Here is a 26,454-nt window from a genome sequence, read left to right on the forward strand (position 1 = left end):
GTATGAAGTGCATAAACAAACTGTCCGTTTACATGAAAACCTGAAAAAAAGGCGAGTAAATGTTTATGTGCACCTTTTCATTAAGTAATAAATTAACCTGTATTCTTCATTATTGTGTACCAAGTAAATAAAATTATACTTTTTTTTACGCAGAGTAACATAGGACTCAGTAACAAATTGAATGGCCTCGCTAAATGCTCTGTTTTGATTTCCGAAGGTTTTATGCATGTGCATGTCTTTGGGAACCTACATTTTCTGCCATTTTACCACAGCTGCTAAAAGTGAATACCGTCTCACAACTGTAGGGGGCGCCTGAGAGGTGAAACACCGTTGCAGCTTTCCAAATATGTTCTGTTTGTAGGCCCTATGTCAGCCTTAACGTGACTTAATTTCTGAGAAAAGGTCTTTAATTGTTTTGACACTCTTGTGATGGTGTAACACTTCTCACTGTCTGAAGTTATTAGACAATTTCACAATTTTCACGTGTCTGTTTTCTTGGAACTTGTTTGCACAGTCTACATCCGAAAATATACATACAAAGCATCAAAGATATATTGAAAGAGTTTCTAGTTAACACTATAAGCCCAATAAAAAACTGACCGCTAACTGCAATGTGATTGCGCTTTGTATATGTCCACTATATTTTTTGTGTCGCACTGAGGGACGATAGCAAGTTTCTCTCAATCAGAATGTCCCCTACTGAGCAACAAAACGTTTGTTACTCACTCTGTGTGCGTGAGTGTGCGCGTGCGTGCGAGTACTTTTGGTTGCTTCCTAGGCAGTCTCGGGCTTCACTTTGCCCTGGTGAGTACAGAGAGAGGAGCATCCGGAGGCAGCGGGACAGAAGAGACAGACCAGGGCGAGAGACGCTCCGAAAATAAGCTTCCACTTCACCGCAAACGTTCAGTTGCAGGTCGGTTCTGTTTTTTTTTTGTTTTTTTTTTTTTTGCCATGTCCATGGCTTCATACAACTTGGCTCCACAATGTATTTAGAGCAATAGGACCTTTTTTATGGGCTTTTTATTTTTAATTTGAGCCTTTCATCTCTACAATAGTTGGAGATTTCGAATTACTCTCCCCATTCATGATGAAAGATGATGATGATGTCATAAAGGCGTGAAAAAAACAGTAAAACGTCAGCGTGCACTTGTTGTGCCGCAATGGTTGTGTGTGCGCATCCTTGCGTTGTAGATTCAAGCAGCCTGCCTGCCATGTCTTGCGCGGTGTGTGGAGGTACGTACGAACGTTTGCAGGAATGACAACAAACAAACCGGCGTGCATGCAATGTGCACCATTATGCGTTTTTATAGCGCGTGCATCATGAGATTTACGATAATCAATCTTGCTTTTATTTTATACATGTAACGAAAAAGATTAGTTGCCGTTATTCCAATGAAATAATGCACTGGCTTGCATGGTGTCGCGCCACCGAAGATGAAATCCGATCATGTTCTGGGTAGGAATAGCTTTACACCGAGCTATTTTTAACCACCACGCTGGCCGCCTCATTGTTGTGTATAGCACAGTGTAATTTAGTCCTACTGAGGTAGCCACTGGATGTGAATGGACCTGCACTGTAAAAAGCATAAAAAAATAGTAAAGTGGCTGCTCTGGTGGTCAAGGTGTTACATAAATAAATTTGGGAACATTTCCATGTATTACAGTGTTTGACATTGTACTGTATTATTTCCCGGATTTTACTGTTATCCCCGATTCCCTCAAATAGTCACTAACTCTAATAGACCTTCTCAATCAATGGTGGTAAATGCAAGACCTGCGGGACAGTTCGGTTCCCTGTGTCATTTTATGTGAACTGAAAAAAAATCCTTTGGGTTTGGACTTCATTCGACACATGCATCGGTTGCACGTGATTAAAACATATATAATGTGATTTCTTTGAAAAAAAGAGGGGAAAATAACATCCCTATATCACATTTTGCCGACCAAAAATTGTGATCTTTCCACCTAGGCCAACAAAAGCTTTCCATTATCTTTCCATAATTTTGGTTAAAAAACAAAGTTATTCATCCATAATGAAAAATTACAGACGGTGCGCAGTGGTGGCTTATCAATCGAAGTACTGCCGGGTTGAGTCACAGTAAAAGAAATCCTGAAAATGAATATTATAATACAAAACAAATGTTATACATTTATTTAAAAAAAAGATATTACAAAAAATATTTTCATTTATCTGTGGCATCTTGAACAGTTTTGGACTCTTGTTAAAAATTCCAAAGTGTGACATGCACAGCAGGTTACAAAAAATATTTTCATTTATCTGTGGCATCTTGAACAGTTTTGGACTCTTGTTAAAAATTCCAAAGTGTGACATGCACAGCAGGTACAGGTGCTATACACACACGTGTTGAGCCCACCGTCGGCGCTGAATTCCAACGCCAACAGCCAATAACGTTTGAACAGAGTTACTGTAAAAGATGACGTTATTTGCTATTCAACTCTTACTGGCTCTTGCATTCGGCAGAAACTTGCCACATCCTTTACGGCTACCGGATCTACTTGTTGGCCAGCATGCCAATGTGGTGCCCATATTGGATGTGGATCAACCAGTCTTTCCTACAGTGTAACTACAGTTGTTTTGTCTTCATATTCAACTCAGTGAAGTCACTTCAAAATATTTTGAGAGGAGAACGTCGATTCCGGGCTGCATATCTAAGAACGGTTATGGTGGCTTTATAGACTTTATTTAAGTATGAGCAAATATCTTCATCTATGAAGGGTGATGATATCTCGGGCTGGATGTTAATCTTGCCATTCAGCTGTCTATTCAGGATCTATTTGGCCGTGGCCGCCCTTCAAGCTACTTCATGCTTGCTGCCAAGTATCTGTACTGCACATCTGTTATATCTTCAGGTAGTTCAAGCTTTTCACATGTGATCATTTTCCCTTGCCTAGCTGACATTCGCCCACACTCATCTTGTTCGAATGACATTCTGATGCCATTGCTGTATCGGCCTAAACTTGTGAGGTGAATCTGGGGGGGGTGATGTTACACTCGTTCTTGGCATACAGCTTGATGTCATCCATGTAGAGGGGTGGCTTATCGTTGTTCCACTTCTGAACTGGTATTCAAAGCCAGTCTTGGTGATGGATTGACAGAGTAGTTTCAGGCCTATGAAGAACAGCATTTTCTTGGAATATGCTACGTTTGATATTCACCTGTGCAACTGTCTTTGGGTTGGCCTCCAAAGGTGTATTCCTCAGCCTCATTGAATTTGAGATGGATCATGTTATACAGTTCCAGGCACTTCAGTAATCCACGTGTGCCGCCATGAGTCGTAGATTTTCCTGTAGTCGATCCAGGCAGTGCATTGGTTGGTTGCTTAGATTGGGGGATTTCCCCGTCAATCAGTCGTTGGTGTTTGGCTCCCCTGGTCTTATTACCAACGCCCTTCTGTGCTCTTCTCATGTACTCAACTTGAGCCATATGCCTAATGATTCTGGCTGCTATGATTCCTGATTGGCTGTTTCCATTTGGTACTTAGCAGGTTATAGGCCAGTAGTTTGATGGAGTCACACACATATTTTTGTGTGTGTGTAATTATGTGATGTGATTGGGCAATTCTGGGTATTAAGGACAACAATGGACATCAGAGAGACACTTTGGGGAGAACATCTAACTTATCATCTCATTTGAAATGGCATCAGCCCAACATTATTATAACTCTAACACAGCTCACAAAACAGGAGCTCGGTACGAATGCAACCTCAGTGGCATTTAAATAGCCTCTCTTGGGCTCTTCAAATGGACTCAAAGCAATAACAAATGTGATTGCTGTTCATTATAGCACAATAACTCACATGGTTCAAACTGTCACTGTTGCACTTGTCTGCATTCACTTCCCCAAAAGATTGTGAACTAATGATGTTGCACTTTCCTAAAGGGACGCTTGGGCGGCTCAACATCGGCACTTATAGAATAGGTGTGCATGTACAAATTACATCAGTATTAAAATCCACCTCCTAAAAGACACTTTTGTGATTTAAGGGCTTTTTTTTTGGGATGAGATTCACGATAAATTGGCATGCGCCCTCTTGGAGTTCATCTTTTTTTGTGTGTGTCATCTACGTTACATCAGCGAGGCAAGCATTGTATATTGCCTGCTTTGTCAGTTCTGTCGTCTGAAACGACAAACAATCACCACCAAAATTCAAATGCGCATTACCACTCTTGTCCACTTCAAAGAGTTCTGCACAATGTTTTGGATCAAATGTGAGCTGCCATGTGCAAAAACAATGGTCAGTGCCACAGAATAATAATTTTAAAAAACAAGTTCCGATCGCATCTTCTCTTGCACAGGCTGAAGCGTACAAGAGCATGAAAGTTAGTTAGTTTAAAGTGTGTACCCCTATTTTTGGCCCACTTTGTATGTTTGTAGTGTGCATACAGTATAATGTAATATAACATAACTTAGACATGTCAGTACCTCATACACATATATTAATTTTTTATACATACATAATGTATAACAATATGACAACTATTTATGAAGTTGTGCGAGTGTGTCCCTTCCAAGAAGTGGAAACCAGGAGAGAAAAGACAGCACAAACGTTCTTGTGACGTAACACCAGCCGCGGTTGAGGCGTGCGCGCGCGCGCGCGTGGGGGATTAGTTCAAGGCGAGCGTCGAGCCTCCATATCAACTGAACACAAAAACCGTTTTATTAGCGTCCGAAAGCGAAGACGTAAAAAAAAAACATCCGCGGGCTATGAAAGCCGCGGCCGCCGCGACCTGCCTTCTCGCGGCGGGCCTCGGTTGCTTCCTGTACGGCCGCGATGTCTTACTGTGGCCGCTCCGTGTCTCTCTGGCAGAGCCATCCTCCATGCCCGAGCAGGGGGCTTCTCCCAGGCGAAGTCCGCAGGGAGTTCCGTACACCGACCTGAAGCACATCGTCAACGCCGATGGACTGCACCTGTTCTGCCGCTACTGGCAGCCAGTCGGCCCTCCAAGGTCAGTTCGGAGCGATGTGGAGAAGGGGGTTGTGGGGGTTTAAAAGCAATCCTTGCTATGCCTTTAATAGTTTTTATTTTGCTGCTTGTCGCGAGGAGAAAGATACTGTTATTTTGTTGTGATTTTTAGTTTATTTAATGAATTATCACCCAGGCACGTTGACGTAGCTCGCCCGTGTTCTATATTAATTTGTTGTATTTATATACAATCCATTACATTGTGCCGTTTAAATAATGGTACAAGTGTCAATATGTTATTATAATTATGGAGAACAAATATTAGACAATAAGTTAGTCATTATGAATATGTGCAGTATGTTCACATCAATTCCGAATCAACGTATCAGGAATTGGCAATGTGCATATTTTTCCCCACATTTTTGAAGTGAACATAATTTTCAGTCACATTTTGAAAATTTGCCATTATGTCATAATTAATATTTGATAGTCATCTCTGTCAAGAGATCATGTTAACGATTTACTATAGTAATTAATCTCAATAATGATAACACGGGTCCCTGACTCACCTGAATTGTGTGGTGCGGCCAGTGTTGGATCGGTTCCCTCTCAGTGATGGTGTTTGTGTGTGCCCTGCGACTGGCTAGCGACCAGTTAATGGGCGTAGTCTGCTTTTCGCTCAAAGTCAGCTGGGATAGGCTCCAGCATCCCTCTGCGACCCTGTACAGGTTAAGCAATGTGGATGATGACATGATAAAACAAGGTCGATAGACCCATATCCACGGGTGGGCCATTGGCGGATGTGACCATCGACCAAGATGCTTGCGCCTCCCCCCGTGAAGTATGGATCTCTGAAACTTTTTAAAAAAAAAATTTAAATCGGGTGTGATGTCGAGTCATTGACTGGGCTGTCCCTTGCATCCACCTGCTGTAATTGAGTGATATCCCAGCTCGCTTGCCCATCAGTATGTCTTTTTGTTCTCACTTGGTTAAGCCGAATCAGCAGTCATAGAAATGGTATTTAAAAAAAAAAAAGTCCACTCCAAAGCAGGTTTCAATCCAGGGCGTCCTCATCTGACAGGGATCCACCTGGCCAGTTAGATGGTCATGAGCGTCTTAAAAACTTGCTTTAAAACAAGCAGTGTAACCAAAATCACGTTTGGATGCAGTTTTACTTTATAAATCACGAATATTTTTTTGTTCTGACCACTACAAAAACAATTTAATATATCAGAAAACTGCAATCACTCTTTACCCAGATTAACCTCTAAAAATATTACGCTCACCCAATATTTTATGTTTTATGGACAAAGCGCTTTACTCATAAAGTGACATAAGCGTTTGCAGTGAGCGCCTCTATCTGCATAGATAGATGGTTTTCACAATGTCTGTTTTTTGTCTGTCTGACCCACTTGAAATGTGACATACATTTACAGGAGAAACAGTGTAGACTTAATAGTACCACCAAAGCTCATTAAAATTTAAATTATGCTAATCTTATTGCTACACTAATCATCCTTACTGGATAGTGACCCATTAAATCTCAAGAAAGGCTAACTTGGGCTAACACTGACCAAATGTTTTGGACATTATGTAGAAATTGTACAATTTCGCGTTTGTGAAAGAATACCATGTTGATACTTTAAAATCACTTCTTATAATTTATTCTCCAATTGCTGTATCTAAGTAATAAGTGAAGTAGAAGTAAAAAGTGAGGTGAAATAGCCTTTCTGGTGCTTTTTGTTTCGAATTGCTGTTGTTACATGTGATATAGTTGGTCATTGTGCGCATGCGTCCTTCATGCATATGTGGTTCTGGCAGAAAAAGAAACGCAGATGTCGCACATAAACCCTGCGTAAGCATGTAATTGCATGCAGCATGACAGCACAGATGTGACAGAATGTGCAGGCCCACAAACATCTGGAGTTAAAACAGAACCTTTTCGCAGATGTTACAGTTCACCACCTCAGCGCAGTGGCAATTCATTAGCTGAAATTATATTAATCCGTTCCAGGGTGTCAAAAACCTAACTAAATTTAAATAATTATAAAAGAAACCATTTAATAAATTGGCATAGTATTTGTTGACGCTGGACTCTTAACTGTTATGAAAATGATAATGCCTTCTTCACGTAATTTCCAGTGTTCATTCTCCTTGTTCTTCTCTCAATCCCCTATGTTGAAGCGACTACTTGAAAATGCAAACAGTCTTAATCCTTGCAGAATTTAGAGTCAATTTTTTTTGTGTATGTCAAAAGCAAACCATTTGGTTTTGTGCTTGGATCATATTTCTTGCAAATGTCTGCAAAATATTGTTTTGCATCAATATGCTGAGGGGCATTGACAATCAAATGTCACTTTCTTATTGTGTGTTGCACAAAATACACATGCACATACACAGTCACACACACACATGAAGTCGTATCGACAGTATATGTGTTTTAATTTGTAATATAATTTCCCGCAAATTTTTATACACAATATAGAAAGTGCTTTGTTACAGCTCCAGCTGTTGTGAAATACGCAATATAATTAAAGTTGTGTTGTGTGTCATTGAAATTGTTAGTCTCCTAATTTTGAGTCCCCTGCCATAAACTCTTGTCCTTCGTAGTACCAAGACTAAGCTGTGCGAGGCATCATGCCACAGGGCAACCAGATTGCTGTTAAGAAGGAGAAAGAAGAAGAAAAAGTAGATGACGCTGCTAGCTTATTTGTTGGGTTGTCTGGTATTTGATTGGGTTTGCAAACTCTTGACATTGTCATTTTTATTTTAGTAAATGATTCGGAAAAGTGATTCAGATAATTGATGGACGGGTGGACTTGGAAGACGCATTGCACTATCCATCTGGGGTATTTTATTATCACCAGCACTAAAGTCGTAATGTGATGTGCTGTAAGTGGTAATTGGGCTTTATTTTAGAACGCTGCCATCTGCCGTTAAACCAGTTCCAACCTGTAAGGGAATGCGACGCGGGTGCTAATTAATTGCTCTTCCTAAGAGTAAAGTTCTTGAATTCTATCCGCAGTATCGGACTGATTTCGGAACGTGTCGAATGAATGAAACATGCATGCATAAACAGTGCAGTTGAATGACAAGGACATGACAATATATGCCAGGCCATTGGTACATAAAGGGGGGTAGTTAAAAAACTGAAAGCGCATATTTTCCTCTGTACCTGCGCAACCAAAGTGTATTTAGGTCAAACATTGACATGTATGGCGTGTCACTGGTCCTTCAAGATAGTGGTAACAAACAACAAAGTGTAGGAGGAGGTACATACACTTTACATATACATAACATGGTCAAAACAAAGCAGGCCTCATGTGTCAGGCTTCAGTTTCGGAAATGGATTTTTTAGGGACAGGATATTATATATATATATATATATGTATATATATATATATATATATATATATAGATATATAGATATAGATATATAGATATATATATATAGATATATATATAGATATATAGATATAGATATATATATATAGATATATATATAGATATAGATATATAGATATAGATATAGATATATATATAGATATATATAGATATGTACATATATATATATATATATATATATGTATATATATATATATATATATATAGATAGATAGATAGATAGAGATATGTGTATAACGAAACCTGCATTGACTGGTTGAATGAGATGAGGTTAAAGGTTAGCTGCTTCTCAAAGACCCCTTTCTCTCGAACTAGGAAGTGGGTGAAAGGTTTTGGGCTGGAGGGGAGGGGCCTCAACAATGATTGACAGACTCTTGAACAGATGTCCGACTGAGGCTTTGAACCAGCACAGAGTGCCATCAACAAGTCGTACGTGCACGCCGGGGTCAAAGCGTCTCAGCTGCTTCGTAAATGACAAGCATGCTGTGTAAATGGGTCACAGTGTATACACATTTGTAGATTGATGGTGTCTGGCTAAACTTTCCTCCCCGTTTTGAGTTTGTGTCCCCTGCTGGTAGTGTTACACTTTGAGACTGGATACACAAACACAATAAAAAACAAAAAAGAACTAGATTGATTTGTGTGTAATGCGCAAGTCATGAATAATGCAGGAATTTGATGTGAGCTAAAAATAAAAGTCACAACTGCCTCTACATTATTACTTTTTTGTCTGCTGTTAAGAGTTCAACTACAATTTCTTTATATCATTTGAAGGCTCATAGTTTTGAATTTATACATGTTTTCTTTTGAAATGTTTTTGTCAATATCGCTTTTTCAGCCTTTTAATTGGCTAAAATTCCCATGAGAGATTGTTTGTTTTGGACCGAGTGATTTTTCAAAACCTGATGTGTGTGGACATACAACCCTTTCTCCCCGCAGACCTGGAGCCCATCCCAGCTGACTTTGGGCAAAAGACATAAACCCTGGAATGCTCGGCAGTCAAACGCATGGCACATATTGTCTCTGTCGGGTGGATTCCTTGCATAGTGGGCTCTTCCATGCCAAATCACCCAGTGGTTATGATTTAATGAAACTTGGTGTCCTTTTTGATAATAGGGGTTTCCCGATTCGATATTTGTATCAGATATCGGTCCGATAACTAGCCCAAAAAAACAATTGGATTTTATTATCAACATCCTGATTTTCTAATATCCCTCATAGAGCAGTTCCTTGCAGAAAACACTCTTGGTTTTTCAGCAGCGTCTGGATCTAGCGTGCAGAGCCTTTGTGCTGAAAATAACTGCTCCTGCTAAGGAGCTAACGAAGATGTTGGTGATGTGGGAGTCCAAATAGGGCTCTAAAGCACGCCGGATTTGGGGGTGCACTCGTGCCGGTGCTCAAATTTCACAAAGTCAAGAGCCAAAGTCTCCTCGACTCTAGAAATAACATCTATTTTTATTTTATTTATTTTTTTGATAAATATTGACGCTTATGGTAAAAAAATAAATTAAAAAAAATCACGAGCGTGCACGCTGTTGTCATTCATTTGAATGAGATTCGTAGCGGAGGCTCCCTTGGTGGTCACCCTGCTAAACGGCATGCATAATATTATTTTTTTGTAAGAATTGTACTGAATGATGTCTGTGTTTGTGTGCCCTGTGATTGGCTGGAAACCAGTTCAGCCTACTGCCCGAAGACAGCTGGGATAGGCTCCAGCATGCCCGCGACTCTTGTGAGGAGAAGCGGCTTAGATAATGCATGGATGGAGTCATACGACATTGATTGGTCATTTATTTGCACGAAGCTATGCCACTTTCTCACTCTGCGTGAGAATGACGCACTCATGTGTCGTTTATTTAGTTGCTGCGTCTCCATTGATTTGAATGCTTTTTTCTTTGTTGGTTTGGATGCTTTGACTTTGTTGGATGAGCGACTTCTTTGTGTTTGGTGGTGCCTGCGTGCTGGCTACAATACACAAAATGCCGCGGTTGGGATTGTGTTCAGATTTTTTTTCAATCAAACCATCTATCAAACGCATTTTCTATTAATATCGTTCTCGTGTCAATCGCGTTGCATATTGATATTGAATTATAGCCCAGCCCTAGTAGCAAGGCTTGTAAAATGCTTTTAACCCATGGACATGTCTCTGTAGACTCAGAATTGAATTTCGAAGGAGTGTCAGGTGGCGCATCTTCCACGATGCATCTCTGCCATGTATGAACGGTGTATTGTTGCAGACCCTTATCCGCCAGCCTCCAACGGCGTCTTCAGTAGAATCATGGATGTACTGTTGGTATAATCAAGGCTTTTTGGCAATCACTGCCTCCAGCAAAAGTCTTGTAATCGGCCACTTACCGTGCAAGCAGACCACGGTTGCCAGATACTTTGTCAACTACTCCTCAGAATATCAACTGTAAAATCGTGAGATAGCTATGTTATGGATACGTCGCCGCTGCCGCTACCAATAATGCAATCAAAGTTTGTGTCAGGCCGATATCCTTAATAGTTAACAAATATTTAAACTTGAGAAAACAAACAACACAAGAGTTGCGTTCACATATCAGCTGTATAAACCAATAAATGTTTAATGTGAGACCACCCAAAAATTGTTGCTGTCAGAAAAACAACGCATAAGTTTGACCCAACACAAACAACTCAGAAACTGTTTTTCATGTGTATTTGGGGGTGGGTGTGCGTGCGTGTGTGTTCCTTTTTGTACAAAAGCCTACTAATTTAATTGATTCATTGTGACTGAATTTAATTTGTTCAGATTTAGTCATATAAGAGCAAACAGAGGTAAATTGCCATAAAAAACAAGTGCAACGCACTTTCATAATGCTTTCAATGTGACTTCCATTTTCCTTGTACCGGTATATTATTCTCTCACTTTCATCTCCGTTAATCGTCACTAACCGAAATTCTTTTGAGGGCATGTTGACGTTCCGCATGACATCATTCATCTAATTAGCTTCAAATCACCTTTGATGGTCACAGAACTAATGTGTTTAAATGTCATGTGATTTTTGGTGCGACGGTCAGAATCGGATTAATCAGACCTCAGTGGCATTCGACTTGAAAGATTCCATGTTAATGGAAATAGAGAATACCTGTTTTTTTTCCCTTAAGCTTCCTTTCAATCAAAGTGTGATTTGACATCTGGGCACCTTTGTTCAGAATATTCAGTTTTAGATTGCATTTTGTGCTTGATTGATAAAAAATTGTGAGAACCTCAAATCATCTTCCGGGAGGTCTGCAGCAGCACATGAAAGGGATTAGGGTGCACTCTGTGCTTGTTTGGAGTAGCTTTGCATCGAAGGGAGGAGAATTTGCGAACCTTTCTTTCTCTCTTTTTTTCCCTCTCTCTTTCTCTTCCTCACTTTTTCTCTCTTTCTCTTTATTTCCTTTTCTTTTCTCTCCTTTTCTCTCTTTATTTCTTTCTCTTTCTTTTCTCTCGCTCTTTTTTCTTTCTTTTTCTTTTCTTCCTTTTTCATTCTTTTTGTCTCTTTTTTTCTTTATTTTTCTTTCACTCTCTGTCTGTTCTTGCATTACACTTTTTCCTTCCCTTTCACCTTTGTTTCCTCCTTACCTCATTTTTTTCTTTGCATCTTTCTTTTTTCTTTCCCACTTCTTTTTCTGTTTTCATTCCTTCCTCCTTGGTTTTTCCTTCTTGCCATTCCTCCTTTCTTTTGTTAATCTCTTTTCTTTCTCTCATCCTTTCTTTCTCTCATTTTCTCTTGCTCTCCTGTCTACTCTGTTTTAACAAGGCTTTTCATAGGCTTTGACTCGGTTTTTCGGACAACATAAACACTGGGAGAGTAGTGAAGCCCCATTGTCTATAAACGACAGCAATGGATGACAGAAATCGGAAGCCTCTGAGGAATGTTTTGGTTTGGTAGGGACAGTTAGTAAAACATTGCCATAAGGTAGCACAGCAGTCTGATATGAGCATCATAAAGCTTATTCCAAAAGATAATTTGGAGCGCCGTCCCTGGATGGGATTTTAGAAAAAAATTTAAAAAGAGATTGATATGAAAAGACAATCACTGTAATATTTACACAATGCAATAAAAAAGAAACTATCCATTAGCTGAACCGCTTATTCTATAAAAACAAAAAGAAAGAGATACATGTTGCCTTAAACATGAGTACACTGCTGCTTCTGGCGCGTTCCGATTTTGTGCTCTTTTTAAACCAGTTAGTTCAGCAGGCAAAAAGTTCTGCAGATTAGCTTTTCTCACAGAGAATACAGACTTGGAAAATTCAGTCTTTTTAAAAGCCACTCTCCATTTGTGGCCGCTCGAGTGATTTTATTTTTTTCCCCCTACTGTTCTGCAGCCGGCTCACATGTGCTCAGTGGCACTGGAGCTAACCCATTATTAAGGCATTTAAAAAACTGACTATGTTAAAATGTATTTTATTTGCGAATGCTACTATGATAAATATGGGGATAAAATCTTCAGGGCTCGGTTGTGAAAGGTTTTTGATCGATTTAAGTGTTGTCTCACGAGTTTGCGACCAGACGGGCTCTGTGGGATAGACGTGAGAAGATCATTGAATTAAGGAAAATTTGTGCACATTCAAGAAACAAGTATTTTCTTATAAGCCTCAAACAGTTAATGTTTGCTTTGATAGTTCTACACATTTTTGTGACATGGATTTTGAAATTTAGTTGTTAATCTAAAATAATTCCCAAGTATTTTTCCTCTGAAATCTGTTCAATTCTTTGGATCTGCAAAGGTGGGTTTTTGGCTTTTGTGATAGAGAAGCAAATGCACTTATATCTCTGTATACCAAAGAGATCCTCCGGCCGAGATGGTCCATTTTTACTAACAAGCAATCAGGAAAATTATATTAGCTCGCATTGTCAATTATATCAATTTGTTTTGGAGAAGTCAATAACGGCTTTATAACCGCCCACTGGAAATTATACCAATATGGCCACGCCCCCTCCTCCCCTCCATCCATGTCTTGGTGGGAGTCACAGGAGGGACTGGAGATGAGTTGTCCATTCAAAATCATTTAAAATGCATTGCTACAATTGTCAAAATAACGGGAATAAATTGGTCCCCAAATGTATGTGGACATCTCTACTGAGGCTCGCTTCAACCTCTGAGAATATCACAAAATGATTAGTCTTTCCATAACTGACTTGAAAGACGAAATTAGCACCCTAAGTGCAATTGAGGTGCATTTTCCCCTCACGTCTGTCTGTTTTCTTTCATAAGTTACTAAGATACTCAAACACAATACGTTCTGAGAGGCTTTTCAAAAGAAGAATTGTTCGTTTATTGTTATATCCATCCTTTCATTATCAACTGCTTATCTGGGGTCGGGCTGCGGGGGCAGCAGCTTTAGCAGGGAACCCCAGACTTCCCTCTCCCCAACCATATCGCCGAACTCTTCAGAGGGAACCCAAAGTGTTCCCAGGCCAGCTGGGAGACAGTCTCTCCAGCGTGTCCTGGGTCAGGAAGGGATCCAGGAGGCATCCTAATCAGATGCCCTAGCCATCTTATCTCGCTCCTCTCAACGTGGAAGAGCAGCGGCTCGATTCTTGAGTCCCTCCCAGAAATCGAGCTTCTCAGCTTACTGCATCTCTAAGGGAGAGCCCAGACACCCTGTGGAGGAAACTTATTTTGGCCACCTGTATCTAGTAACTTCTTTTGTTGGTCATCACACCTTGTGACCATAGGTCAGGGTAGTAATGTAGATTGACTGGTAAATCGAGAGCTTTGCCTTTCGGTTCAGCTTCTTCATCACGACAGATGCAGAGTCCGCATCACAGTAGACCAGAGAATAGCCTCCTTCCACCTTTGGGTGGCGAAATGAGTCCTGACTGTTGTTTGCGCCTATGCACCAAACAGAAGTTCAGAGTATCCACCTTGGTTGGATTCCATGGGGAGTTGCAGAAAGAAGAAAGGTGTTGTCATAATTTTGGAATGCTGTATTAGTATTAGGTCTTTGATAGAGTAGTGGTACACACAGCTGACTGCCTGTGTATCTACTTGTGAGTGTACATGGTTGACTATCTCTCATGTGATCGACCGGTGACTAATCAAGGGTCTAGCAGACAGCAGGACAAGATAAAATAAAATACTATTAATACAGTATGTTCAGTTTGTTCCAATGTCATGATTCCATTTCCTTCAATTTTTTGTCATCGTTAAACAACCTGCCTCTTTAAACAGAACATACCAAGAGGAAGTGAAGGCTGGAATTGAGGTTGGTGATCACATCAACCGTACATGAGTCCAACACAGCAAATCCAAATGTCACATGTGATATTCTGGTTTTCAGTATTTTGGTTTTCAGTTCGAAAGTGTTGCAGTCTGTACTCCGTTCACTCTATTACTATTGTTACAGTAAAACCGGATTAGCTGCATTAATCTCCAACTGCCCCCTCAGTGTGTGAGTTCAAATGTGTTATGCCTAAACAAAGGCTGCTATTCACTCATAAGCATGAATGCACTTGCTTGTTCGTTCTGTGCCAAAAAGAGCCGTGCAAAGCTTATGAGGCAAGGAGGTGGAGCAGTGAGTGAAGTCAGACTGATTTGTTAACAAGGCTTGATGATGAGCAGCAACCGTTCACTTATTGGTGTCACTGAATGTATTTCAGATAATTGTTACTGATTGACACGCCACATGGACTCTCAGGAATTCAGTCTTTGTTTTTTGAGTGAACACTAGGGTGTTTCACAGTTTCTCTTCTGTTTGCCAAGCACTGACTGGAGAGGTAAGAATAAACCATAAACGTAATTTATTATAATCATAACTGGATCTGCGAGCAGCTATAAAGGGCCGTTGTAACTCTGACCACGTTGGTGTACATGCACTTTGGGGTACTGGCGCAAAGGATATTAACCATCAAAAATATCGATTTTTACACCAGGACTAATGTATTTGGAAGATTTTACCTATTTTGTTTAAAGACCCTCTTCTTCTTCTTCTTCGGTCTTTAAACCCACACAAGGATGGGAAACATGCAAATTCCGTTTTTGTTTATCATTTGTATCTCTCCTCCCAGGGCGCTGGTGTTCATCGCCCACGGGGCCGGGGAGCATTGTGGACCATACGATGAGATTGCACAGAGACTGAAGGAGCTGTCCTTGCTGGTCTTTGCACACGACCACGGTGAGCCACCACTCACATCGTCGCTCTGTTCATTCTTGCATATATTTACACCTACTGTAATAGCCAACTCACACGCACTGGGACATGTGCAGACAATCCTAGAAAACATAGCTCCTCCCTATCTGCAAGACTGAACCACACGTTTTTCCTTTATCTATGTTCTTTGCAGCAAACAGTTTTTTGCTTCATCCCTCCTGACCAACATGCGACAATGAAAACCTAAGATTGTGCATTGCACATTAATGACAGGTTATTAACATTAGCATTCGGAAGGACAGACAGAACAATAAAATGCTCTTCCACTAAATAGGTTCTATTGCTTGTGGCTATTCATACAAAAGAATAATAGCTTCTTGTTTGACAGACCCCCAAATTTCACGGCGAGTGTGTAAATTTTGAGAAGATTATCATCATTTTACTATAATTTTTTTTACATTTGTTTAGTGCTGTGCTGAGATTTTTCAAATATTTACCTCGTTTCATTACGAAGCAGCTGATAAATCATCTTTATTGTCATACGATTTGCATATTTGCATATTCACGAAACCTCTCCTTATTGTCGTGCCAAATGCATACCTGCATATTCATGAAGCGTGCCCTCTGCATTTAACCCATCACAATAGGGAACACTGCAAATAGACAGAGATTGTGGGACACATTGTAGCCACACTGATAAAGGTTGTGAAGCACATGCTTGAAGTGATGGAATATTTTTGTTAGCCTGCTGAATGTCACTCTTTGTTGTCATCCTTACAAAGTAGCTTAGCGATATTATGCGAGCATGCTTTAAAGCTCCCACATTACCTCAGTGTCAAGGATGTTCATTTACACGTTCTTAGAATAATGTTAAAAAATATCACATTTAATAAATAAATGATAGCGCTTTCTGCTTGGATAGAAAACATTAATTATATTTTATGTTAAGTGAAACTGGAGTTTATATCGAGACAAAAAGTATTGTAATAGAGAAATGAAGAGAAATGGCAGAAAATGTAATATCACCTTTAAAGCTGTGAAGGCACTTTTTTCTCATGCACTTTTCTCCATACTTTGATTCATATGTAGAATTCCATTCCGCTCAAGAAAGTGAACTTTTTAATCTGCTGCCAGGATGGCCGAGTGGTCTAAGGCGCCGCATTCAGGACCCAGTCTCCCCAGGAGGCCTGGGTTCGAATCTCGAATTTCCCCATTGTGGGACTAATAAAGGGAATATTATTAAAATCGTGTTCAAATCGGGAGAAGTATATTATCTTTTGCAATGGCCGATGTAACCGTAAACTATTCAATGGGACGTAGCGTCTATTTGAGCAGGATTTAGGGGAATTGTTCCCGTTGCGAATGGACCGCAAGCACAGCAACATGTGGATCATTTCTGGGGGAAAGATGAATATGGGTTTCTGGTGGATGGCATGGTTCAAGGTACTGGGATGCCATCTGGATGAATAATAAACCTCATTCTTTAAATGTATGATACTATGGGCCCGTGTTATAGGTATATGTAGTAGTTGGGTGCTGCTGAGTTTCAAGGTGGGAAAGTTACTTTTCAAAGATGAGGTGGCTGCCATCATATTAGGATGCCACTTACACCCCCCCCTAGTGAGCTGTTCCAGGCATGTCCCACCGGCAGGAGGCCCCGAAAACGACCCAGTACACGCTGGAGAGACTATGTCTCCCGGCTGGCTTGGGAACGCCTGGGGATCCCTCCGGAAGAGCTAGAAGACATGGCTGGGGAGAGGGAAGTCTGGGCTTCCCTGCTGAAGTTACTGCCTCCTCGACCCGACCCCGGATAAGCGGCAGATAATGGATGGATGGATGAACAAAGTCAAAGATGTGTTTATGGAGATCTGCGAGTCAATGTACTCTGGAGCAATTACTCGCCCCACCTTACCTCTCTGAGCTCCTCCACCCTTACGCACCTGCCCGGTGCATCAGGTCTGTGGACTAATCTGCAGTCTGTCATTTTTGCAGCAGTTGGCAAATGATTATTGATTGGTAAGTATTGACGTGCGTGTTGAAGCCATCCATGTCCAGCAATTTATTCAGTCACACGTCTTAAAACCGCACAATATGAAGGTGTAACATGCACATGATGTGAATGCTTGGGGGGCGTCATTGGTGCTACTGGATCAATGGTTGCCATGACAATCTAAATCACCTTCCAGCTTTTGTTGTATGTGCATGTGCTTCCTATGCATAACCTCATACGAATGTTCATGAATGTATCCGTGAAGTGTTGGACCTCAATAAATTTCAAGCCTAGTTATCCATATTAATTAACAACTCACTTCAAATTATATTTATGACAACCAAAGTTAGCAAGGACTTGAACAGAAAGCGTGATTGGTGAATTGAGTGAATTAATGCTACCTGAGATATGGACAAAACTGAATGGTGTCATAAAAAATGTTGAGAAAGAAAGGGATGGACACCCACTTTTCGGTGGATGACCAATATATTGTCAATATTTGTGGAAAAAATGCTCAAGAGCATCTTGACAGTAGCGGGACTAGAACTGTGAAACCAACCACCCGTCGAACCCCCTGATTCCAAAGATAAAGTTCTTACAGATGACCTGATGTTGTCCACGTATGGAATTTCTATTATGACTTGATTGTTTTCCCTCCACAGTCGGCCATGGTCAGAGTGAAGGAGACAGAATGAACATAAAGGACTTTCAGGTGTACATCCGAGACTCGCTGCAGCACATCGACCTGATGAAGTCTCGCCACCCCGGCCTTCCTGTCTTCATCGTGGGCCATTCAATGGTAGGTGGGATGCAGGCAATAGTAGAACAATTTTGAAAAAGGCAAAACACGACATGGATAAGTCTAATCTGGATACAAATTCCTTTTATTTAGTTATGTATATTATAGCATAAGTAGCATTTATTTTTACAGGTTTTTTTTCCATTGTTTAATTTTTAGAGTTTACTGTGTTCAATGTGGCAAACAGGTATATGTTAGGTATATGTTAAATAATCATGAGTCGACAAGGAGCAATATGTCAATATTTGCTTGTTAAATAATTGACTAGAGTCTTAACAATAGTCATAGTTAGGGAAAGAAATGTTTTATTATTTGGTTTTAATAGTGTATAAGAAAATAATGTAGACAAAAAAAAACAAGCTGTATATGAGTTACTCAGTAAAACGTTGTGTCTCGGTGTAGTTAGTGTTTATTTAAAACATAACACAACAAATGATGCAAACTTTTCCAAATATTGTAACTGAGCACAGCTGTTGCTCAGTTTATAAATTATAGCTCAGAATACAAAGGTCATACAATTTGGAAACTGACCAAGGTCTTCCGAACAAACAAATTGTCGGAAAGTGTTGGAACAAAAGGTGACCTACAAGATGTGGTGATACGTGCAGTGTACGGCATGTGAGTTCTTATGCAGATGTTCATTTACTTTTCATGCCTTTAATTCTGATAAACGTGAACTGACCCGGTGTTCAATTTCATAGTTGCTCTTTTTTTTTTTTACAAGCCTCATATTACAGCTATCCGGTGTTGGGACTCTGTATCCTGTTGCTATTAGTTTTGGCTGTTCGTTTTGTGTAGATTTCTTTTCATCAGCGGCCAAGATGACGCATAAAGGAGGAGACAATGAACCACCTGTGGACTTGTCAAAATGTTTGCAGAGATGCTGCTGATATGAGGCCATTCTTTCGAGACCACTTGGTGTCACCACTTCCGACGCTTAGCTACTTTTGTAGCAGCATGCATGTTGTTCCACCTCAAAGGGCTGTTATTTAAAACAATTCTGTTTTAATTGGAAGAGTGGGAGAGGGAGGGAGGCGAGGAAAGAGGAATATAAAGAAGAGTGAGCGAGATCACAAGGAGAGCGATTGGATGGTGGGATTGAGGACAAGCCCCAAAAAAGATTATGTAACAGGAAGTTTTTTATTTGTCTTCAGCTGAAATAGGTCTCACACAAAATGCAAACGTTTTCTCTCAGAGCACCTGCGTTCTCACAAGCCCTCAATCTCATGTTCCATTTTTCCATGTGATCAGTCATTCCGATGATTACACTTATTGATTAATCAATTAGGGATTGTGTGGGGGGTTAACGCTTCACTTTGTGTTAGTTGAGATATATGAAAATGAAATGAACCCAAGTAAACGGTGATGCGGCCAAGACGATTCGCCAAACCGTGCGAGCGTGTGTGTGTGTGCGTGCATGCGTTTCTGTTGATTTGTATGCAAGCACACCTGTGAGTGTGTGTTTCTTGTGTCTTTTACAAAGTGAGATTTTCTGGTGGGAACTACTTAGTGGCTCTTTTCAGCAAGCAAGCCTGTCACTAGCCAAAGCCTGTTGAATATTCACACAAGTGACAAAGAATGCTCACATAAACAAAGTTGGAGCCAATTAGTCTCCAGAAGACAGGATGGATCTCTGGCACAAAAGCAACACGTTTGTGTTTATATGCGTCAGAGCGTTTGTTTGCTCAAGGGCCTCTTTACACGTATATATGATATTTGCTTCTGCGAGGCGAAACCATGTTAGGTTGAATGCTAGGGCTTAACTGTCACAGCTCTATATCTCAGCGTGGGTGCGAAGGTGTGGTCTTGCTTGCCTGAGACTCTCCCTTAACATTGCTGTAATTGTCAATAGAGCAGCACAACCAGGAAGAAAACGCAGGATGGAAGTTCACGCCTACCCAAACAAAAGCTTGATTGTTTTATGGTCTTGTTGGCCTCAGAGTAGTTTTCCCAGAGCTCTTTCACCTACTTTGCTTCCCACTCCTATTAGAAGTACAGACAATCCTTCCTTACTGTCTGTCACAGCGGAAACTCAGCATCTCTCCCTCATTGAATCAGTCTCCTCCTTTAGTCTTTTGCGCTGAAATCTAAACACTCTGATTATATATTTAGTTATCATTTCATACTGCTTGATGCAAGTGGTATGCAATACTTTGAAAGTATCAAGGAAAATATAAGATAGGCTATTAAATGCTTATAACATGAACTAAACTGCAGAAGATGGAAACAGCTAGAGAAGCAACCAAACATTGGTAGAGGGAGTGGGCATATTCCTATGGTGGGTAAAAGATGGAATTCAGATGTCACTCTTCACTGCGTGGTGCCTCAGTTAGGGTGGCGAGTTTTCCATCTCTGAGTACTACCGTGGGAAACTGCAAGAAGCATGCTGCGTTGAAAATATCAGTTGGCTAGAAAAAACAGTGACAAAACAAAGGAGTACTGCGGTCTTTACTTCACAGCATGTGTCTCATTGCCACCTGAGAAGAGACTGAGGGCAGCAAGACATCTGACTTTTGCAGCAAAGTGGAGATTGTGGAGTATAATACCACAGCACTTTGAGATAAGGTACAGCACCCGAGTAGATAGGTGATGGAAGAAACCTCGAGCAAATCCAAGTTTCCTATGGGTGTACTGGACCCACACTTACGGGGAATAGGAATAAATCAAAAATGTTCCGAATTATCCAAACTGCAATGATACATACCGCATGCTATGATTTCAAAACACTTTATTATTTTGGACTCCTCTTACATTGGCTCACTTGGTAGAATGGGTCATGCAGTGACTGAAGGGTCTACGGTTCAAATCCCGCTCCAATTTTGTGCTGTCCAAGTGTCCTTGACCAAAACTGAAGCCAGATTTGCTCCCTGTGAGCTTGGCAGAGCCTTCCTTGCATAGCAGCAGCCACCCATTGTGTGTGAATGTGTGCATGCATGCTTTGCCTTTCAGATAGATGTTGTAGCTTAAGTGCTAATAAGTGCACTCCATTTACCATTTTACTACGTTGCCTTTAAAAACAACTTGCATAACACCGTATTGGGTTTGAAAACAAATCTGAGCGTGTACGTGCGCATGGAGCGAAGAATATTCGTGCCAAAGCTAAACCTACTGCGTTAGTCTCACACTTGAGACTTAAAGCAGAAAAAGTGAAGTAAAAAAATAGTTTTTCATCATCAAATAGCCGCCAATCAGGGCCACAGACAAAATGGTAATTATCAGTTACCGGTGTTAATGATCTTAGCCATACAAAATTAATTGTATTAACTATAGCTGATGTAAAAGTGTTGCAGTTTTTTGGCTGCACTTGTTGAAACACAGGAACAGGCAGGTAATGTTATGACTTGTGCTTATTTTTGTTATGTAAGCAGTCAGGTGAAAAGAGGTCGCACCCTTCGATAAAATGTTCAATAGAAAAAAAAACAGAAAGCATATCACTACCGTGACATTGTGCGTCTGGTAGGCAGCGCGCAGTGGCCTCCAAACATGAAGAAGAATTATTTAAATTAACCAAGAAGAAGCCGCTAAACCAATGAAGAAGAAGTATCCAAACCAATGAAGAAAACGCAGCAAAACCAACGGCTTGGGCGTGCGTAATACACGTATGAAAGAGTGGCGTAACTTCAAATTAATGACCACCGTGACTCAATACAATAAAATGATATTATGCCCATTAACTCGATTAAATACCCCCGAATTGAGACGCGCTCAACAAGTAAAGGCGTTTCTCTGACCAGCGGGCGCCAGTGTTAGCCATGTCGGACTTTTTTCATCGCAGTCAACTCAAAATCAGGCAAGTCAAATATAAATGGAGAATGGCAACAATGAGTCTAAACTAAATTAAAAAGATCAAAATAAACCTAAAATTGTTGGTCAACGCTAATGCATGCACTGAGAGTATTTGGTTACTATGCATTGTATGAAGTCTAATATAGGCGTATTAACTAAAATTGTTTAGGGGTAACATCTGACGTGTTGGAGGTGAAAATGCACTTTACATCCATTTTTATTTAAAAAATACGAACATTTTTCCGCACGGGTTCAATAGTTTAAAAAAATTTAAAAATCTATCGACTAATGGATGGCCGAGTGGTCTAAGGCGCCGCGTTCAGGACCCAGTCTCCCTAAGAGGCCTGGGTTCGAATCTCGAATTTCCCCATTGTGGGACTAATAAAGGGAATATTATTATTATTATTATATGAAATAATTATATCGTGATATACTATTCAGCCATACCGCTGCGGCCCAGCCCAATGTATATATTTCAGGCAAATCAAGGGCAAAACTGGCAGTGGCCCTTAGCTCAATTGCATGCACTCATTTTTAGGCGTTGACATAATTTGACGTACAAATTGTAACCACCTACGTAATTTAATGATTCTGAGTACAAGGGCTTCATCAAACTGCCCTGACCTGACAGTCACTGTCTTTCTAAATAAATTATCTATGATTTGCTCCACGCAGGGTGGCGCAATATCCATCCTCACAGCCTGCGAGAGGCCTACTGATTTTACCGGAGTGGTTCTGATTGGTCCCATGGTCCAGATGAACCCAGATTCCGCCACACCATTCAAGGTATATCTTATACATGCTACTTCTCCATTATTCACTGATTATTCCCCCCTTACTGTATTCATGGTTGCATTTGATTTAGATGTTATTTATTTGTTTATCAAGTTGTAATTAATGTAGTTTTAGGCTGCTTAAAAAAGATCCCTGTTATTTTTTTTTTTTTGAGAGGGGGTGATATTGTCTGACACAGCATCCACTAGTCAAACATCATTAAATGTTCCTCTTTCAGCTCCCTACCAGCCCCACTTCTTTAATGCTTATTATTTTAGGGATTTACATTCTTTGCAAGAAAACTATACATTTTGAGAGTAGAGTTGGTAATGGTCAGAGGAAGGGCATTTTTATTGTTTGTGATCTTCCTGATTCTGATATTTGTATTTTGATAATATAAGAAGTTAAAACCCTGACAAGATGACAGAAGTAGCAAAGTTCTAAAATGTTACCTCCACTCCATGGGTCGCTATTTCCAAACTTTTATACGTTATTAAACAGTGTAAGAGCCCAATTGATTTGAAAATTTCTGACCCAAGCTCAAGGGTGCTATTTTCAGATCAGTATGCATATGTACTACCTGCAAATATAAAGCATTCTCTTCTTAGCTTATCAATATATATATATATAATTTTATTCTTGTACTTACGATGTTCTTATAATTTTGTTGTCACTATTTTTAACAGCAATCACGTGTTACTGGTGCTAACAAGCTACTTTTGCCAAACTGTTAATTTGTCAGATGCTTAAAAAAAAAAAAAATCCACAAACAGGTCTACTTAAATTGCAAAACACGTCCTTCCGGCCTTTATGCTGTCCTCATTCTACATGGACCCGCTTGAGTCATATTGAAAATGCATTGACGAGTTTGTTGCGTCTTTGTTTATTCACCATCTGCAGGTTTTCCTGGCCAAGGTTTTGAACCACATGCTGCCAAACTTTACTCTGGGCTCCATTGAGACCAAATGGCTCTCACGGGACAAAAAGCAGGTGAAGAACATAATTTAAACGCTCTCATGGGCAATCATTGAATGCAAGTATGTCGTAGGGTGTGTGTGTGTGCGTGTGAATCAGTGTGTGAGTGAATGTGAAATGCACGTTATATTTAATGATATTTGTGATGATTTGTTGTTTCCTTTTTAATTGTATCACACCAGCTTGGAATTCCAAGAATAATTCAAGTTGTTTTTTTGTTGTTCACACATTCATGCCATTTTTAATGTCATTTATTCAAAACCCAATATCTAATGTCAGTTACTACTCCCTCTGGATTCTGGAAGAAAGTCTAAAATTAGTCAATCAATAAAATGTTTCTGGCGTTCTTCAGTGAGGTGATAAACTTATCACTTCACACTCATGAATAGTTCATAGCAGCGGAACGAGTGGCCTTACAGGAGCTTCGATCAGCTGAGTAAATACTGTACATGGGATATAGGCACATGTTTGACGATCGGTGCTGTGGAACAAAAGCGTGTCTGTCCTCTGCTCTTTAAAGGACTAAATGTAGGACTAAATGTACTTTACCTTTACTTCTCCCATGTCACAACTCCTTTATCGCAGTGACTCATTTTTTGTTGTCTTTACTTGTCACACAGTAGGCGTTAACCATTGCAAAACAAAAACACGCTACTCTGCAAGTGTCATTAAAAGCCACACAAAAAACAAAACCACAAGGCAGTTGATTCTTTGATTGTTCCTAACCTGAGGTTTTGCATAATATACACAGTACATCATGCATGATGGTTTTTCAAAGAAAGGAGGCCCCCATGAGGATTAGAACAATACTAAAGGATCTGCAGAAATCTCTTGTAAATATTGGCCATGTCCGACACGTGACAACAATTTCCCATATTCTTTAACAACTCATTCATTCTCAAGCACGTATAAGTTAATTTAGCTTACCTGTCTTTGCGGATTTTATCGTGACAAAGTTCATCACGTTAGTTGAAGTTAGTAAGTTGTCATAGTTCTTGCGCCTCTTAATGTTAGAGTTGCAAACCTTATAGCCTATGTTGTCAAATTCTTTTTGTTGGGCCTTGGCGGTGGTGTTTGCTCCCGATGCGTCTCATTCTGGACGAGGCATCAGCAACCCATGGCTCGGTTATCCTTCTGCTGTGGCTCTGGTGAATATATAAATACAATTTAATTTAAATTTAAATTTGTTTGCTCGTTTTTTCAATGTGATTCTGCTTTTGAAAATTATGGTACTCTTAAACATGAAAATGCATTTTTTTTTAATTGTCAAGATATGCAGTACAAGTGTTGATGTGCGACACCAGGCACTGAGATTTATTGAGCTATTTAACACACGGTAGGTTAACCAAAGATAAATCCAAGAAATAAATTTGGGGAAGAAAGCAAAATGTTTAATTCTACTTCACTATACATCATTCATGCCTCTAAGATCACAGCTTAAAATCAAGAATCAAAATGAAGGTGACACATCCCTTGATGGGCCAACACTTTTAAGATGAGGGTCAGCAGCAAAAACCATATGAACCAATTAAAATTAATATTTGATTAGTCTATTATACAAATATATCTTTTACATTGTTAGGTGAAGTGGTCTTTTTTCTTTTGTTGACAACACACTGCATAATAAAATGTAGATGAAACCAAGAAGCATTTTTGGTTCGTTTTAGGTGCATAATGTATGTTTGGCTTCATTTTCATGACTATGACGAAGACTCAAATAGACATTGACAATTTCATTTGAAGCTTTGAAGTAAGCTTCAGCCAAGCGTCTTTTTCCAAGACAGCAAATTTTTTTTGTTTCATGCAAAAATAAAATGTCATATTCTCTGTGGCGGTTCATTAATTTTAGAAATCCAACACGTCGATTCTTATACATATGGGTAAAAAAAGAAAAAGAAAAAATATACATGTAAAAAGATTTAATGGTTCCTGTTTTTTTTTGGGGGGGGGGTGATCAAAATGGCTCCTTTCAGTATTAAGGTTGCCGATCCAGGTTCTCCATCCTTTCCCGTGTAAGACAATAGAGCAGCAAGTAAAGTAAGTGCTAATAGTACATGTATTTCTTTCCAGGTGGAGGCTTATGATGCTGACGAGCTGAATTTCCACGGAGGGATGCGTGTGTCATTTGGCATGCAGCTAATGGGGGCGACAGAGCGCATTGAGAGAGAGATCCCGTCCATCAGCTGGCCCTTCCTGCTCCTGCATGGTGACGCTGACAAGCTCTGTGACATTCAAGGCTCTAGAATGATGTTTGACAAGGCTCCCAGTGCAGACAAGAACCTGAAGGTGGGAACAGTGTGTGCTTATTTTCATTCAGTTGAAATTTTTTTTTTTTTTTTTTGTTTTTGTCTTGCCTCTTAAGTTCAGAATCTAAAATGCAGGAGTGCAGAGCTGAATGGGAAGGAAATAAGTTATGAACAGTGTTTTGCGCCATCAGATGTTAGAATCAGAGAGGGCTTGCTATAAATTATTTTGAGCGCCTCTAGGAATGATGAAGTGAAATTTAAGCTTTAACCACAAGAATACATCCAGTTATAGTATCAGTCAATATTGAACGTTAGTACTGGCAGGTTCTGTTTGTTGGCCATTTGCTTGGTTGTCAGTTGGTTACACAAAAACTGCTCACCTATTGCTGCAAAACTTGTAGTTCGTTGTTATGTGAAAAGAAGCCATTAGGTTTTTAGTGCTGATCTGG

At 40.0% G+C, this 26,454-nt stretch overlaps 1 protein-coding gene across 2 annotated transcripts in view; it reads left to right on the forward strand.

Annotated features, from left to right (window-relative positions):
* The first annotated feature begins 779 nt into the window (after positions 1 to 779).
* The window catches only part of mgll (monoglyceride lipase), a 29,518-nt gene continuing 3,843 nt past the window's right edge, over positions 780 to 26,454 (forward strand). The window contains exons 1-7 of one of the 2 annotated variants that reach the window (XM_088291711.1): positions 780 to 913; positions 4,831 to 4,969; positions 15,353 to 15,459; positions 18,088 to 18,224; positions 22,686 to 22,796; positions 23,685 to 23,774; positions 25,830 to 26,045. In XM_088291711.1, the coding sequence (XP_088147837.1) occupies positions 4,842 to 4,969; positions 15,353 to 15,459; positions 18,088 to 18,224; positions 22,686 to 22,796; positions 23,685 to 23,774; positions 25,830 to 26,045 (789 nt within the window). In that variant the 5' untranslated portion in view covers positions 780 to 913; positions 4,831 to 4,841. Of the gene's footprint in view, positions 914 to 4,606; positions 4,970 to 15,352; positions 15,460 to 18,087; positions 18,225 to 22,685; positions 22,797 to 23,684; positions 23,775 to 25,829; positions 26,046 to 26,454 lie in introns of those variants that run through there. The other variant, XM_088291710.1, reaches the window with a different exon arrangement.

This window comes from Idiotropiscis lumnitzeri, chromosome 3 (genome assembly GCF_059441095.1).
Source record: "Idiotropiscis lumnitzeri isolate Australia: NSW breed Sydney's pygmy pipehorse chromosome 3, RoL_Ilum_1.0, whole genome shotgun sequence".
NCBI lineage: Eukaryota > Metazoa > Chordata > Actinopteri > Syngnathiformes > Syngnathidae > Idiotropiscis > Idiotropiscis lumnitzeri.